Here is an 18,095-nt window from a genome sequence, read left to right on the forward strand (position 1 = left end):
GGCTCATCTTAACCCTGGGGATTTACAAGTATCCAAAAAGGGAGCATCTTCTCCTAGGTGTTCAGGGAATTAAGGCAGTGGTGATAAAATCTTGTTTACTGAGGTTGTAATTTCCAAGGTATTTAATTTCTAATTTATAAATTTGAGAATCTCCTTGATATAATGGAATCAACACTGGGCTGTGAATCCAGAGGTGTGGATTCTAGTACTGTCATTCACTAGAAGTGATTACTGTGTCAAGTTAACTTTCTTGGCTTCATTGTTTGTCTACAGATAAGGAACCTATAATTCTATGATCAGAGTATAAATTCAAATGTTATTTCTCATCCTTAGTCCATATGTACCACGTAATCACATTAACATTTCCAACAGCACCCGTTTATAGGATTCAGAGGGATATTTATCAGTTCTGCAGTCTTTTCCTAGTTGTACAATAATTACTTCTAAAGACCGATCTCCACTAGTTTCTTTCTGATTTTTATCTCATTCTGAAATTGCCTCTATCTTTGCTTTAATCATCTCTAACAGTGGTTCACAAAAAAACGCTTGTCCTCAGAGTTAGTCAGTGACATCTGAACAGTCCCCCAGGCATGTGAGCAGATCCTTTACCTCTCTCTGGCTCTGTGCTCTGATGTCGTCGCCGACCTGCCTTATCAGCCACCTATTAAAAACTGCTGTCTGCCTCTTGCCTTTCTCCCCAACCCTGCAGTTTTATTCGGCTCTAATTTTTTTTTTCTCACTGTATTTACCACCTTTACTCATTGATTAGGTCTTTTCTTTATTGTCTCTCTCCCCTTCAATGGAACACTGGCTCTAGGAGAAGCAGATTTCTGCTCAGATCACACGTATTTCCCAAGACTGTCAATGGTGCTGGACCTGCAGAAGGCTATTCAATGATTCTCGTTGAGAACTGAATGGTCAATGAATTCACTTTTAAATTTTTTACTTCTAGTGAGTGAAACAAAGTATTTTTCATTTTCACTTTCAAAACAATTGGGAGTTATTCAGTTTACTCCCCCTGGATTGGAGATGAGAAAATTCTGGTTCCTTGCCTCCAGCAGAAGTCAGCTGGAGATACGTCTACACTGACATGGGGCCCTGAGAATCCAAGCTGAATACCTAAAATTCCTGAGCTGCTACATGTTCCAAGAGTACTGAGGGGATGCATTAGAGTGAAAAATTTTCAGATTTTATTTAATAGGGTGGCACATACATTTTACAAACTGAAATTGGTGCAAGGAACATTATTTCGGTAACAGCCACACTGTCACAGAACATTCCACAGCAGAGGTTCAATGTTAAGGATATTTTTTTCAGGAAGGGAATTATTTTTCAATTGTAAAATGTTTAAGCCAACAATTCAATAAACATTTATTTTGTGCCAAACATTGTTTGAGCCAAACATTGTGCCAAACATTGTTAGGGGTTAAGAAAACCAAAAATTAAATCATAGTTTCTACTTTCCAGAAGCTCCCAGTTGGGAGAAATGAGTATTTAAATAAATATGATACAGCAAATACAAATTATGTTAAGGGAATAAAGCAAGTCCTTGCACAGGACAAGGGTGTTGCAATTTAGAATTTGCCCCTCAGTTTCTGAGAAGTGATTACTCCACATGCCTTTTCAGTGTTGCCCTCCCGTCCGCCCCCACCCCCTTCATAAGTGTAACCTCACATCTGTGCTCTTTAGGGGAAACTTGGGTTGTTTCTTCACAACCCAAATAACATAAATTCACTGTCAAAAGTTAGAAGATACAGGTAAGTTTAAAGAAAATAATTTAAACACTCACAATGCCACCACTCAGAGCTACCTATGCTTTTGATTCCACATTTGCTGATTTTAACTAAAATTTTGCTTCAGCCATTTTCCTTTCCCTTTATCATTTACTGAAAACGTATTTTGTGTCAGGAACTCTGGAGAGCAAGGCCACACAGGTAGAGCCTGATCCAAACCTATTTATTTAGGATTCCAAAGTCTTCATAAACCCTAAATCCAAAAGGAAAAGACTGCCCACTAGTATTCTCTCCTCTACCATGAGAAAGAGAAGAGCAGCCTCTGACATTCAGGAGCTGGTCTGGTTCTACCAGCAAGGACCTGGTGTTGCAAAGACTGGCCTAGAGCTCACAGCGAGGCCCTGCTACTCTGTAAACAATTTCACAGAAAACTAATACCAGATGAGGCCACGCTGTGACCATGAGAGGTCAAGACATAAGTCCACTGCGTAATCAACTGAACACAGCCCAAACGTGAACACTGTCCCAGTCCCCAAATTCCACACATCCCCCTCTTCTGGCTAACATGAGTGGCTGCAGCTTCCTTACCAATTATAGCTTAAGCCTTGCACTCGTCTGCCCTCCCTCTAAATAAGGGTTATTGAGATATCTGACCATGGAATTACCAAAATTCTTGACATCATATAATCCAGAGCGAACACCCATCTCCTTAAACCCTTCCCCAAGTCATGGAACCCAGGCGCAAATCATGTCATTACTTTTGTACCATCCTTTCTGTGAGATGCCCCTTCATTTCCCACGGTGTGCATTCTCCACACCGGAACAAGAACTGAGCCCAACGTGTTCAACTTCAGGTACGTTATTGGTGGTTTTGGCTGCAAGCATTAGCAGTCTATAAATATGTGCTGATTTTTCCATTCTCAGGGCAAGAGAAGAGAGTGAGAGGGAGGGGGAAAACGAAAGAAAGAAAAAGAAGGAGGGAAGGAGGAGCAGAGAAAGGAGGGGGAAGGAGAGAAAGAAACCATCTTTCTCTTGAACCTGCCTTCTCCTCTGACTGTCCTATCTTTTCCTTTCCCTTTAATGCTAGACTTTCTCAAAAAGTTTAAGTCTAGACTTCAAACACTGCTTCACTCAAACACTTCTCAACTCACAGTAATCTGTCTTCCTTTGATTGTCTGACTCTAATGCCCTGGCCAGCGCTTTCCATGCTATAAAGCTACCTCAGGTGGCCTGGCTTTCATTTCTAAGCCTCTCCTGAAACCACCCTTATTTATAGCCAAAGTGCCCATGGCCTTCTTATTTGTTAAATCCCAAGATCATTTTTCATACTTTCTCATCTCCATTCTCTTGGAAGCATTTGTCCTTGTTGGCCAGTTCTACCATTTTCATACATCCTTCTTGAGTTTCTCTCACCTCTCCATGGCTTGCCCTCTCTGGAGAATCCTCTTCCTGCCCCTGCTCAATTACTAGCATTGCACACTCAGCCCTTCTGCCCTTTCTAAAACACAAACTGTTCATGTCACTCCCCTGCCTCCCGCTGCCTAGTGAATGATGTTTGATCCCCTGGGCATGTAACAGAAAGCATTTAACCCCCAGCTTCATGCCTTAGCTGAAGGCAGCTTTCCCTTGCTTACACTTCTCAGACCACTTCACTTCATTTGTACCTTCATTCATTCTATAAACATCTATTGGGTGCATACTACTTGGCAAGGCTTTAGGGATTGAGGAATAAAAAGCACAGTCCCTAGCCTGAAGGAGCTTATAGCTAATGGCAGACAAGGGAAGTGCACTGAAAATCCCAATGCAGTATGATAATGTTCTTATTACAATATGCAATAAATATTTGTCAAATGAATAAACGTATGCTCAAATAAGTGCTTTCTTTGAAGAGTAGTTTAATGTGAGGGTTAATACCATGGACTATGCTGCCAAATTGCCAATCAACTCTGCTGATTTCTAGTTGTCTGACTTTGAGCAGGTTACTTAGCCTCACTGTGCCTTTGTTTTCTCATCTTTAAAGTGGGGATGATAACTGTCTTCTTCAGAGAGTTGCTTGAAGATGAAATGAGTGGTGCTGACACATACTAGTGCTGAAAGTGTTGCCATTTGCATTATTATTGTGTCCTGAGGGTTATACACAGGAAGCTGTGTTGCCATATATGAGAGTCATTTCTTCCTTAGGACCAGAGTCCCTGGACCAAGGATCAAAGATGTTTTTTCTAGAAAAGATAATGCTTATTAAAGTGTGATTCAGGCAGATGAAGAAGACAGAAAAAGGTAGTCCAGGAAAGAAATCAGGGAGGGCATAGAGTGCAAATAAACCTGGAGTGAAAGAGGGAAGTGCACTCAGGGAATGTTAAGGTGGAAATAAGAGGATGACAAGAAATGAGGTGGGAGAAGCAAACTGAAGGCAAATTATAAAGGGTCTTCCTAATATGCCATGGTAAGCAGTGGGGATTTGACGCTGAAAAGAAACTACTGAAGAGCTTTAAGCAGGGAGGTAATAAGACGATATTTCTATTTTAGAAAGCTCATTATAGAAGCCATGCCTACGGCACCAAGGAAACCGGGGCAGGAAAACAAGGAGGAGGTTCCTGAGCAGTTCCCAGGGGAGGTGGTGGGAGCCTGGTCTAAGGTGGGTCAGTGGGAACGCAAAGGAGGAGATGATGGAATTTCCTCTCCTTTTCTCTTAAACTGCAGCTGACCTTTCAGGACTGGCTCCCTGGGATGCCTTTCTAATGCTCTCAGGCAAATTTAGTTACTTCAGGGATCCATTCATACTAGTATCCTTTACACACTAGCCCTGGAGAGTTCCTGTAGAATAGGAAATGGGTCTTACCCATTTTCAAATACACATTTGGTACTGCAAACTGCAGGCAGGACCTGCGATAAATATTTGCAGAATAAAGACCTTCAACGAATGTCTTTTTAGGAAAGGGCCCAGACTACCCTTAGCTGAGCTGTCACTAGAATGTTTCCTAATTCTTCTAATTTTTTCAATATGTTTGACCAGCAATATAGTCTTGAATTAATAACACAAGCTTCACAAATTGAAATCTCATTTGTTTAAACTGTTTAAGGTAATTAAAGTTAACAAACATACTGAGTATATTCTAAATAAAAGGCACTATGCTGTGATATATAGTGGTTGCCATTTCTCTCCGATAAATATGTTAGATATTCCTCATTCAATGCACAGAAAGTTATTACATGTTAAAATGGTTATTTTATTTGGGGATACAATTAATATTTTAATTAAAAATAGAAGGAACCAAAATAAGTATATACTACATAGTATCAAATTATTCCCTTTATTATTTCCTGACAGCAGGAAAGCATCACTCTTTTTTTTTTTTTGAATGGGCAGGCACCGGGCATCGAACCTGGGTCTCTGGCATGGCAGGCGAGAGCTCTGCCTGCTAAGCGACCGTGGCCCGCCCAGGAAAGCATCACTATTGTTAGCATTCTTTTTCATGCTATTTTAGATGGATTGATAAGATTTCAATTGATTAGGTGCTGTTGAAAAGCTCAACGTTTTCCTTTTGGTCCTGGGCTATAAGTCCTTTCAATAACATCCATATCTACCATCATGTAAATCACATTCAAGATCAATATTACTATATGAGATTTTTTTTAACTTACTGAGGATTTTTTTCCCCACTGATTTTTCTTGGCTTTTTTCTTTCATTTTAAATGAACCCAATCCTAGCCATTCATTTACAGTAGAAAATTACTCAGAATTCTGAGGCTAAAAAGAAATTAGATTTTAGGCAGTGATGAAAATTAATAAAATTAGATATATCTTTTCTGATTTTTCAGGACTGTATTTTTCAGAATGTTAATGTTCACTGCTAATGATATCCCATTATTATAAAGTAAAGTGAACATTTACATAGTCTGGAAAAAGATTTACTTTATGATGGAATTCCTGAGCCTACCAACAAGACTATCAGCTTTCTTGAAGGTCACAGAAGGAACAATTATTTAACCCAATAATACTGATAACACATTTCAAACTATAATTAGAATGGAGTTTTCTAATTCAAAAGTTATCAGTGTGAATAATTAGAAGTATGCCAGTGATAATCATCAAGTATTACGTTATTTTGATAAAACCATATTGACGATGCATATATCATATATAGTCCCTACAGTTGAGACAAGGTCAGTCTGCAGGGTGGTATCCACCACTGTTCAGAGGTAATTGCTACTTTGGAGACATAAAGTCAGGTGGAAGTTGAAAGGGTTTGGGAACAAATCTGTTTGGGGGCATGGCTCCTGGTTTTCACTCTTTCGTGTGCTTGTATGCACACAACATGTGAGAGTCTGGTATGGGCAAAGGTCTGAATGTGTCTGAAGCAGTCACAAAGTAGAAGTCACAGTGTTTACTGAGACCAGTTATACATATCTATTATATGAAATTTAATCTATATTGATACAGCCTCTACCCACAAGTACGAAATTAATAGTGTACACAGTTGAAACAAATATGTAGATATTGCACACATGATCATGTACAACATGATCAAATAGTAAAAGCAATAAACAGAAACATTTCCAACACAGTTGACAAAGCATTTAAGTGGTAAATTAGGCAAATGTGTTTCATAGACAACTAAAATTAATAGTAAGGTTTACATTTCCATAATAACTAAGAGTAATTCATTAGAAGAAATTATGAAAATAGGGTAAATTTGCTCTTGATTTGTTTTGCTCACATTTAGTATTTACAGATGTACAAACTTTATTAAAGTTACTAAATAATTATTAGAGATATTAAGGAGTCAATAACTCCATTTAAAAAGCATTATGATCAAGGGATACTAATGAAATTCTTACTCAGTACACAGAACAGTAGGTTCTACCATGAATACTTTCGACACAACCAACACATCAAATCTAGTCAAATATGACTCTTACCTCCTTGTTCACATAGCTGCTGGGCTAAAGCATCTTTGAAAATAACTTGGCCTCTGTGTGTGGCTGTAGCCCTGGAAATGAACAGAGAAGGGTCAATCCAAATCTTTTAATGAGATTCACAACTTAAACAACGTTTTTTCAAATTAAGAAAAATCTTATTCTTAAACTTTGTGTGAATATGATTTTAAAAAATGAAGTGCACCTGAGTAATGATGTAAATAAACAATAAAGTCAAAGCTTAAACCAAGGCACCTAGGCTTAGAATTATCTTCTGGTTCTATAAACAGTAGATTGTAAACAAAGCCTGATTAGAAAAAAGTATGGAAAAAGGTTTATTGAAATTTCTTCTTCAGCAGAACTTGAGAAAAATTGTTTTACGGAGCAAGAAATACATTAGTACTGGAACAAGGTGCTCTTAAGGCACTTTATTTCTGAAACCAACAGTCACTGTAGCACATGGAGAGTTGAGACAGAGACTTACATTTTTTAAAGGCATCTTCAAAAAACGAGGGCTATTCATAGCTTCCATAACAAAATCTGTCGTCATAAAATGCACCTTTTCACCCCACTAGCTCTAATTCACCATTTGAAGATGTGCGTCTACTACCTCCTCTAATCAGAGCTGTGCACGACGATCAGCAAAGAAAACACCACCCTTGCAGCAGATTGGTTATTCTGTGGTTATAATGGGAACTGTCTTATTAAAGGAAGAATTATTTATGCTTTATAAATATGGAGTGTTTTCCCTTAAAAGGGACTCTTCTGGCACAAAACATTATTGAAACCCATTTAAAACAGAAAACCATGGCTCTTTAAGAAACTTAAGAAAGTAAATCACAAATGATTTTTAATAACTAAAAAAAAATGAGCATTAAATCTCTACTTTAGTTTTAGCCAAAACCATCCTCTCTATTAAAAAAAAAACAAAAGCAAAACAAAATGAATTTGATTTAGTTATCATTTACTGAAGATGGATTATGTACATGTTCTAGGCCACAAGAGGGCAAAGTTTGGCCTCTGCATTTCCCCTTCATTCTTGCATTTCTCAGTAAATAGTTCCTCCCTTGCTGGCCCCAGTGGGACCTCCTGAAGCCCAAGGGTTCTGCCCCCAGTAGATGGTACCTTTCCCCTCTGTGCTTCAGACCTTCCTGTTTCCACACTCCACTGAATAATTTACTTTCCTCTGGTCCCCTGTACCCTAGGACCCAACTCTCTGAAAATAATCTGATAAACCAAAGCCATGCTAAAGTGTTAATGGGTGATGTTGCCTCAAGCTAACATATTTTAGCAATGAAACTGTGAAAATATTATACTTTAACACGCACACACACACACACACACACAAAAATGGCACAGGTTAGAGTTTTGAATGTTGAAAGAGAGATAAAATTGGAGAGACAAATCATTGTCTTCAAATCACACTGTATATGAAGCCTATAAAGGAAGCCAGCTCTTGTTATTGCATAACAATCATTACTGAAATTACAGATAAACAAATGCTACCACTCTCTATACATATGTTTGTAGGCTTTCCTTTACCTTCAGCAAGCCGAAAATGAGGAGGACTAAATGTAGGGTCAATCTAAGCTATAAATGTGGTCTACAGACTCACTAGTCAGCCAAAGGTTTTATGTCTACAGGGAACATGGGCAACTTTACTCACTTAAGTACACTGTTCAAGTCCCAATCAAGCTAAGCACTTCTGAATTCACATACACATCTAATAGCAACACTGTGATCATAAATCTAGAATTCAATCTAGCTTTCATTGTGAAGATGACATGTTTTCAGAAATCACTGTCAAGAAAAGTCCTACAATGTACAGTGTTTACAAATTATTCATTTTAGTTATCTTCTTCTTGTAAGTATGTAATATTTTTATCATAAAGCAATTTTTTAGTACCCAAACTTAGTTTTTATTGCACCAGCCCATGCCCCCATGTATATAATGAGGGCAAAATGTCTACATTAAATTCATGTGACAGAGGATTTATCTTTCCTCTGGATATCAGAGATACAGATGTTTTAGTCACTGTACACCACCTTCTGAATAATCCACATTATTCAGTTTCTTCTGATTCAGAATCCAGCTCCATTCATATTCTTACCACTGCTGCTTTTTGTTCAATAAATAAATTTCATGAAATTCCGAGGAACCAAAGATTAATTGAATTTGAAGATACCTTCAAGATCATCTAGTCCAAAATTTCTTTAGCAGTGGTACTAATTCTTCAAACAAGTATTACGGATTTCAGAAATATAAAAAAGATAAAATAGAGCAGCCCTGGCTTTTGAAGTTGTTGGGTTCCCTCTCTTCATCCAGCATGTTCCCCAAGACTCATTACTCAATTCTTTCTGGGGCACCTCACTGGAACTCTCCAGGCTTTATGGAGCATAGTTTGAAAACCAATGAACTAGTCTAGTGCTTACTTTATATGGATGAGGAAACTGAGGTCCAAGAAGAATATTAACCTGCTAATACATCAGTAGTTTCCAAAATGTGCACTGCAATGGCGCAGCAGGTATCACCTAGAAATCAAGAGTGGAGAGGGTAGCAGGAAGTGCCCCTAGTACCAATCAATTCAACTAAAGTACTTGGGCTGTATATGTTCTAGTTATTCCATTTTATCTGAAGAAAGTCTCAGCAGCTTAATTTGGCTTGTGGAGCACAATACATCATGTGCTCAACTGTTGTAATCTGAAGTCCTTTGCTAAGGGAAAAGTAGAAGTAGCAATAATAAGAATCATGGTTCTTCTTATTATAACACTTATTAGTAATGGAAACTTATTTCTTGCTAGGCACTGTGATAAGGGCTCTATATAAATTAATTCAGTAAATTTTGACAGTGATGTTAGAGGTAGGTACTAATATTCCCATTTTCCTGGGCACGGAGCTATTGCTCGACTTGTCTAAGATCGCACAACTGGTGGTAAAGCCAGGATTCAAACCCATGGCAGCTTTCAATCTCTTTTCAGTGGGAGGACCTGCTGGCTGGGACTGACCTTTAAAGTTGAGCTTCCTCTGGTTTGTGCTCTCTCCTCCAAACCTTCATTTGATACCTATTTTATTTTCCCAGGCTGTTTAAAACATATACCATGATATGGGTTTGGCTAGACAATGAGAATTTATTACTCATGGTTTTGAGGCTGGGAAAATGTCTAAATCAAGACATCATTGAGGTGATGCTTTCTTCTCAAAGACTGGCTGTCAGTGATCTTTGGCTCGTCTGCCACATGGCAAGGCACGTGGCTGTGTCACCTGCTCTTTGTCTTCTCTTTTGGGTTTCACTGATTTCAGCTTTTTGCTCCCATGGCTTTTACTACCACTGTCTGACTTTCTTTCTCTCATAAAGGAACCAGTAATAGGATACCCATCCTGACTGAGGTGGGACACACCTAAACTGAAATAACCTCATCAAAATGTCCTACTTATAATGTGTTTACACTTACAGGAATGGACTAGATCTAAGAACATGTTTCTCTGGGGTACAGATAGCTTCAAACTACCACAAAGCGTGAGCTCTTTTATTTAATCTCCTCTTGGACAAACAAACTTATTTTCTATTTCTAGTTTGAAGCTTGACTTCTTGGCCAGTGATTCTATGAAGTTGCCCCTAAAAATTCCATTTTTCTTGATCTGTTCTCCGAAATTCTCTGTGAGTCCCTCCACTTCTAATCCACTCACTGCATCCTCCCCTTTCAACTCTGTTTCACATTTACTCCAACAGCCCTTCGGCCTCTCACATCTTTCCTACTCTCTACCAATCACAAGAGCACTAGACCCCCTTCTCAGCCACTCCACTGCCTAAACCCCACAGGGATAGGGATACTCAGCATACACACATGTGGCGATGGCCAGCACATGCTCCACTTTCTTTGCAAACCTTTACATCCTTCAGGTAACATTTTAATATAAAAATGCAAATAGGTAGGGGTACAAGGGTCATTCAGTGGTAAAATTCTCGCCTGTCATGCAGGAGATCTCAGTTCAATTCCCAGCCTGTGCACGTCCCCTTGGCAAAAAAAAAAAAAATTTCAACAAATGGTGCTGCAATAATGGGATATTCACATGGAAAAAGAATGAAATGTGACAACCACCATACAGCATACAAAAAAACACATAAAAGGGCATGGTTAGTAGGTGCATGCTGGCAATTTTAAGCAGGTTACATATTAGCTTATCTTGGGGAGAAGAAAGTACAGAAGCTCAGGTGACCAGTAAGAACAGAAATTTCACTGCTTTGCCATTGAGAGCTCTGCCTCAAACTCAGCAGGGTACAATTAATATCCATAATGTCATGCCTGATTTGAACATATTTAGAGCTATGAAATAATTCATAGTTTATCTATAGAATTACAGAAATTATTTAAAATATTTTCTGAAATAAAGTATTTACATAAAAATTGATTAAATATATTAGCTCAGAATTAAAAGACTCAGAGGTTATGTCCTCCAACTTTTTAACTCACCCAATGATATATTTATCTTTTCTCAACAATTTCAGAACTATTATTTTGTGTAATTTATACCTTACTTTGGGAGAAGGCTCATCAAATTTGTAGAGCTAATAATTTTGCTACTATTTGTACTTAATTTTCCATAATGAGCAATAATTTTTCAGAAGAGTTCAGAAAATATCTTCATTGTTCACTGTTCTGGGGAGTAGACTACATTTCTTAAACTAAGCTTCTAATAAGTACTTATCTTCTTGGGAGATGTACAGATCTCTAGGGCAAGCTTGCCAACAAAAGTCCTTATTAAATAGTAATTTTAAAATCCCTTTGGGCAGTTATAATCTATCATTTGAAAAGCTCTATAGAGTTTCCCAAATAAAGAAAGTTCATGATAATCACCATTTTCAGTGCTTGAAATAGCTTTTATTGTTATGATTTATAAAGAATATGCCATATTCTAAGTTTAACTAAACTCCTATAGTAACTGCCTGCCCAAGCCATTAAAGAATTAAGAATGCATTGAACTGTGGCATAGTGGTAAAACTCACAGGCTCTGGAACCAGAAAGATCAGCTATTTGAACACAAGAAGCTGCCACTTAGAAGCTTTATGACTTTGGACAACATCTTTCATTCATTCTAGGCTTCAGATTCCTTACTCATAATAATTATTATTTAAAGATACAAATATTTACTCTTCAGATACTTACAGTCATTCATTCTAAGTAGATTTCTGGAAGTGTATGAGTCATTAATTAAAAAAAAAAATCATCCCCCCTCATAAGGCACTTGTTATAATGCCCTGACATATGAGGGAATTCAAAAATATATTTTTTAGGTCATAATTTTCAATTGTGCAAATTGTGCAATATTGTCACCCAGTTTCAAAACAAGAAAGAAAAAGTGGCTTTAATATTGTTGTTAAATAGCTAAATTTCCAAGTGTTTTGTTTCTTTATTTCATAATCAATTTCTTCATAGATTAACCTTAAGAATCATACCAGCTGTTTCATTTTTAAACCTAGGACAATGTGTTTTACTTGCAGTGGTGGGCTGCTTTTCCCACCTTTTCCTATTGTTTGACCTATGAGATCTGGTATGTTACTGAAACTTGTCCATTCACAGCTGGAAGGGCATTAATTAATTAGCACTCTGACACTAATCTAGTTTAATATCAGCATGCCTGTGCCAGGCCACCCTCCAGGAAACTAAATAGGTGGAACTTGGGAAAGGAGAGAGGTGGTCTGAGTTTGGTAGAGTTAATCATCAAAAGAAATCAATTCACTTACTAAAATACTTGCTCCCTTCTCATCAACAAATTAGGGTACCTTCTAACTAGGTTGGGGATAAGCTTAATGCATATTAAAACAAGAAAAAGATAAATTATTTAAAATATAAAACGGAATAAAAAAAATTCAGGGAGATATTATTTCTATACTAAGTTTTCATCTTAAATTATGCCACTACTGTAAAATGAGTAAATTTGTGTGTGCTTTCATTTTTCAAATCCTTATTACTCTCATTCTTTTAAAAGTTGCATCTTTTAATCCTCAACCCAGCATTTTTTACTTTCTGTCAAATACATAAATCTTTTCTCCTCCTCAAAAAAACCCAAATTTTGGCATTAATGTTCATTATCCAGTAATTGCAAAGTCCTTAAAGATCACAAAATAAATGTCTTAATCCTGTTTTCTGATAATAAAAGTATAATTTTCCTTAGCAAGAGAAAAAACATATAAATAAGATCATTTAAATAGGTCAAAATCAATCAATAGTTAATAGTTATTAGTAACTTAACTTCCTTCCAAGTGATTCAGCAAATCTAACCACTGAAACTGAGACGTAGAGTTTGGTTTTCAATAAAAATAAAACTAACTAGTTCTATGACTATGGGGAGATAACCTTTCTGGTTAATTTCCTTACTTATAAAAAAAAACAAGAGAGAGTGACAGATCATCTCTTAAGTTTCTTTAAATTCTAAAATTCTATGACCTTATGATTCAAAATTGTGTACACATATAAGTATGTGTACACAAACACACCTATAGAGACATGACAAGGTCTTCCCAAATAGCATGGCACATGCACATCAGAAACAATAGTGTGCTAGAACTGGCTCAGATCAGCCCATGAGAGCTTTTAATACTTATATATTTATTTTAATGTGCAATTTTGCATGTGTGCATATAAAATTATGTGCTGCATATAGATAATATATAACTCTAGTAGTGCTACATCCCCTAACTTATGTAAAGACACTAACTTGATCCTAGTCATTCAAGTCAAAAAGCAAGTCATAGACTTACCTCCTCATTACTTAGCAAGTGCAGCTAATTTCATTTATTAACTCTCTTTCAAATTTGCCTTAATTCTCCATTTCCATAGCCACTATTTTCAGGACTTAGTCATTTATCATCTGAAAAACTGGAAGACTCTCTTGACTGGAATCCCCAACTCCAGATTCATCCCCATGACAATCCAACTTTCACACTGTGCCAACTTTCTTTCTAAAATTGCTTGAAGTCCTTCTTCAGCTCTCAATCATTCAAAGGATTCTGTCAAATTCCTTGGAAGACATAGCAGATTCTTCAGGCTTTGCCCCCAGCCTATCTGTCCAATCTCATCTCCCACTATACTCGGCCACTGAGCCATACAGTCATCCTCATGGGTTCCAGAACACATGAATTTCCTCCATGCCCCCAAGAGTTTTCTTGTATTGTTACAAGTCCATGGAAGACTCACACCAAAATTTTTGCATTCATCCTATAAAATTTAGCCAATAATCTCCTCCTCTTGTAAAGTCTTCCTAGAACTCCCAGTAAGTGTTAGATACCTTCTTCAAGGATGACCCTGCATATTTTCACATTTCTAGTTTAGGAATCCCCTAACTTAAGTAAACTAATATGCAACCTATGCCTCGCTTTCTTTTAGTCATTACTATCATAAATACAAACAACGTGATAAGTAACAAAACTCATGACTGCCTAACAACCTTAAAACACCAAACCAAGGTTGATGATGCCTTCCAAGTCTGCTATGGCTAAGCTCCTGCAATTCATAATGAAAATATTATTACTATGATCAATTAATTAGGTTAAAAAGAAGCTAACTGCCTAAATGAATGATACTGTGAATCCAAATGTCTCTGAATCCGGCAGAAGTTTTGTCAAAGACACTGTCTATCTTTGAAAGTTTAAGAACAAGCTCAGCTGAGCTATAAAGACATTTTCAGTGAAAACAAAGGATTCTTTTATCTCTTGTAGGAGAGAACTAGTTTACATATGGTCAGAGTTCTGGAATGAATCATAAGCACTGACATACGAGCATGATACTCTTCCAGAAATTTTAGCAGAAATCACTAAAAAGAAAGATTACCATTTATAAAAGTAACCTCCATTAAAACCTCCATTAAAGTAACCTCCATTAAAAAATGGGCAAGACATCACCGAAGAAGGTGTCAAGGACAGTCTTCCCTACCTGACATTTACCTTTCAAAAACTTTCAGAGGAATTCTGCACAGTGAATCAGTAAAGGGGATTTTCTAAAGACATTGTGCTGTCTTGAAATGATGTATGTACCCTAGAAAAGCCATGTTTTAATCCTAATCCCATTTTGTAAATGCAGCTGCTTCTTCTAATCCCTATTCAGCACTGTATGTTTGAAACTGTAATTAGATCATCTCCCTGGAAATGAGATTTAATCAAGGGTGATTGTTAAACTGGATTAGCTGGAGGCATGTCTCCATCCATTTGGGTGGGTCTTGATTAGTTTCTGAAGTCCTATAAAAGAGGAAACACTTTGGAGAATGAGAGAGATTCAGAGAGAACAGAGCAGAATGACATAGTCACGAGAAGCAGAATCCACCAGCCAGTGACCTTTGGAGATGAAGAAGGAAAATGCATCCCGCGGAGCTTCATGAAATAGGAAGCCAGGAGTGGAAGCTAGCAGATGATGCCATGTTCGCCATGTGTCCTTCCAGGTGAAAGAGAAATCCTAACCGTGTTCACTGTGTGCCTTTCCACTTGAGAAAGAAACCCTGAACTTTATCATCCTTCTTGAATAAAGGTATCTTTCCCTGGATTCCTGTGATTGGACATTTCTGTAGACTTTAATTGGGACATTTTCTCGACCTTAGAACTGTACACTCGCAACTTATTAAATTCCCCTTTTTAAAAGTCATTCATTTTTGGTATATTGCATTCTGGCAGCTAGCAAACTAGAACAGACGAGATTCCAAATTTGAATGTAGTATGAAGATCCTTGGGCAGGGGGATAGAAAGTCTGGGCTTGTTATAAGAAAAAAGACATTTTTTGTACAACCATCACTGTATTCAGCCCATGCAGAAAAATTCCTCCCAAAGGAATATAGATGTCACACTGTTTTTTATACACATTGGTTTTTTTTCTTTCTTTTTTTTTTTACATGGGCAGGAATCAGGAATTGAACCTGGGTCTCCGGCATGGCAGGTGAGAATTCTGCCTGTTGAGCCATTGTGGTCTGCCCTAAAAACATTGTTTTTAAAGCATGCACTTGTGTTTTATTTTCATAATCAGCTTTGGATATTTTTATTGTGTGCAAAGCAATTTCACAAATGGAACCAAATGATAACTTACGAGTTTGACCTGAGATGGTTTGACTTGAGAAATGTAAACTCCATTTCCTCATTTCTAAAATAGATTATTTTTCCCCCAACAATTTATGTTTCTGACATCTGGAAGTATCTCACCATATGTGTCAAAACAAATTCTCCAGCTGCCCAGAAGAGTTGTAAGTCTTGATGTGGCCAACGTGCCTGCCTGTGTGGGGATTTGACTGCACAGAGGGTCTCTGTTCATTTAGTGTGTGTTCATCTGCAGCACTGTATGACTTTAGCCAGTGTAGTTGGAACTACAATTTTCACCTAAAGTGTTTTCCAATAACCCTAACAAGCTATACGGTACTGCACTGAACTAAAGAAAAATTGTTGTGGTATAAAATCACTAATAGTTGCAGGATAGTTATCACTAAGGAGAAACAAACATTTATCACTAGAGGAGTTCTACGCCCTTTTTTCACTTCTCAAATCAACAACAAAGTGGACCCAGAGAAAGAAGACACATGCAGATAAAACCATGTTACATTTTGTCAGTGAGTGAAAGGATTGCGCTCATCAATTATTAAAGGAAGCAGAAATGTCACATTTCTCAAGACTGATCTCAGCATTTTAAAATTAGGGGAGGTTGATCTGACAGATTTATGTATCAAAAAGGATCTACTCTCAGATGTTAAATATCTTCCAAAAGCCCACACTTAGGATAAGCTTTAATTTTCAGGAATTTGCAAATCCTTTAAGGAGAAAATGAAATCATGAATTAAGCCTAATGAGAAAAGCAGGCAAACAACAAAAACAAACAAACAAAAAAACCAACTCCTTGCAATCCATCACCTACCTCAATAACAAGTATAAACTTCCGGACATGTCCACAACCCCAAGACCAGTCCAGTTGGCCATGGTCTGTACTAGGCAGGTGAAACCATCTACATTTCTAAAACTGAATGTAAGAGTGGTATTTACCAAGAACAAATGGCTTTTATTGTCTAAATTCTCAGTGACTTAATCTGGGTTTATGTTTATCAAAAATTATCCTGGTCCAGAAAACCATAAATAATAGAACCTTGATCATGAACCAAAGTAAAAGGTATACAATTTTTCTTAATTAAAAGATTATGTTCTAGTGAATAAAAAAATATTCGCAAAGTCCCCTTCAGGGAATGATGAGAAAGGGGGAAAATTCAACTTTCCCAAGTTGAATTGCTGATATTCTCACTAGCAGTGGGGACAATCAAAGCTATAGGCTGAGCCTCCAATCTTGGGGTTCGTTCATATGAAACTTAACCCCACAAAGGATAGGTCAAGCCTACTTAAAATTAGGCCTAAGAGTCACCACCATGAGAAACTCTTTTGTTGCTCAGATGTGCCCTCTTTCTCCAGCCAACAGAACAAGCAAACTCGCTACCCTTCCCCTGTCTACATGGGACATGATTCCCAGGGGTGTGGACCTTCCTGGCAATGTGGGATGGAAATCCTAGAATGAGCTGAGACTCAGCATCAGGGGATTGAGAAAACCTTCTCGAACAAAAGGGGGAAGAGTGAAATGAGACAAAGTGAAGTGTCAATGGCTGAGAGATTCCAGAGTCGAGAGGTTATCCTGGAGGTTATTCTTATGCATTAAATAGATATCACCTTGTTAGTCAAGATGTAGTGGAGAGGCTGGAGGGAACCACCTGAAAATGTAGAGCTGTGTTCCAGTAGCCATGTTTCTTGAAGATGATTGCTTTCACAATGTGTCTGTGTGATTGTGAAAACCTTGTGTCTGATGCTCCTTTTATCTACTTTATCAACAGACAAGTAAAACACACGGAATAAAAATAAATAATAGGGGGAACAAATGTTAAAACAACTTTAGAGTGAAATGCTGGTGATCGGTGAGGGGGAGGGGTGGAGGTATGGTATGTATGAATCTTTTTTCTGTTTTCTTTTTATTTCTTTGTCTGAATAGATGTAAATGTTCCAAGAAATGATCATGATGATGAATATGAAACTATGTGATGATATTGTGAATTATTTATTATATATATAGAACGTAATGATCAAAAGTTAAGAATATTTGCGTTAGCTGTTTTTTGGTATTTAAAATAAAATAAAATAAAAAAATAAAAATACTGTATTGCTAAAAATAAAAAATAGAAAAAAAGATCATGTTCTCTTTGCACCCACTAAACATTCAACAAATTCTTAAGGATTACGAATCTGAAAGGGTATTAAGTTATTTGTCTGCTTTAGGTACTCACTTCTTAGTCTGACCCTGTTGATAAAAGATAGGTGCTCAGCAAATACTTTTCAAATTAATTTGAACTGTTTCTTCCATACCAGACTATGTGCAACCTAGATACAGGGACTTTGTCTATTTCTTTTTACTATTGTGTTCAATGCTTCAGTAGCCTGGCAA

At 37.3% G+C, this 18,095-nt stretch overlaps 1 protein-coding gene across 9 annotated transcripts in view; it reads right to left on the bottom strand.

Annotated features, from left to right (window-relative positions):
• RELN (reelin) overlaps positions 1-18,095 on the bottom strand; it is a 530,878-nt gene that overhangs the window by 307,083 nt on the left and 205,700 nt on the right. For all 9 annotated transcript variants that reach the window (XM_077158967.1, XM_077158900.1, XM_077159048.1 and 6 more), the window contains one exon: positions 6,654-6,724. In XM_077158967.1, the coding sequence (XP_077015082.1) occupies positions 6,654-6,724 (71 nt within the window). The remainder of the gene's footprint in view (positions 1-6,653; positions 6,725-18,095) is intronic.

This window comes from Tamandua tetradactyla, chromosome 1 (assembly GCF_023851605.1).
Source record: "Tamandua tetradactyla isolate mTamTet1 chromosome 1, mTamTet1.pri, whole genome shotgun sequence".
In the NCBI taxonomy this organism is placed as follows: domain Eukaryota; kingdom Metazoa; phylum Chordata; class Mammalia; order Pilosa; family Myrmecophagidae; genus Tamandua; species Tamandua tetradactyla.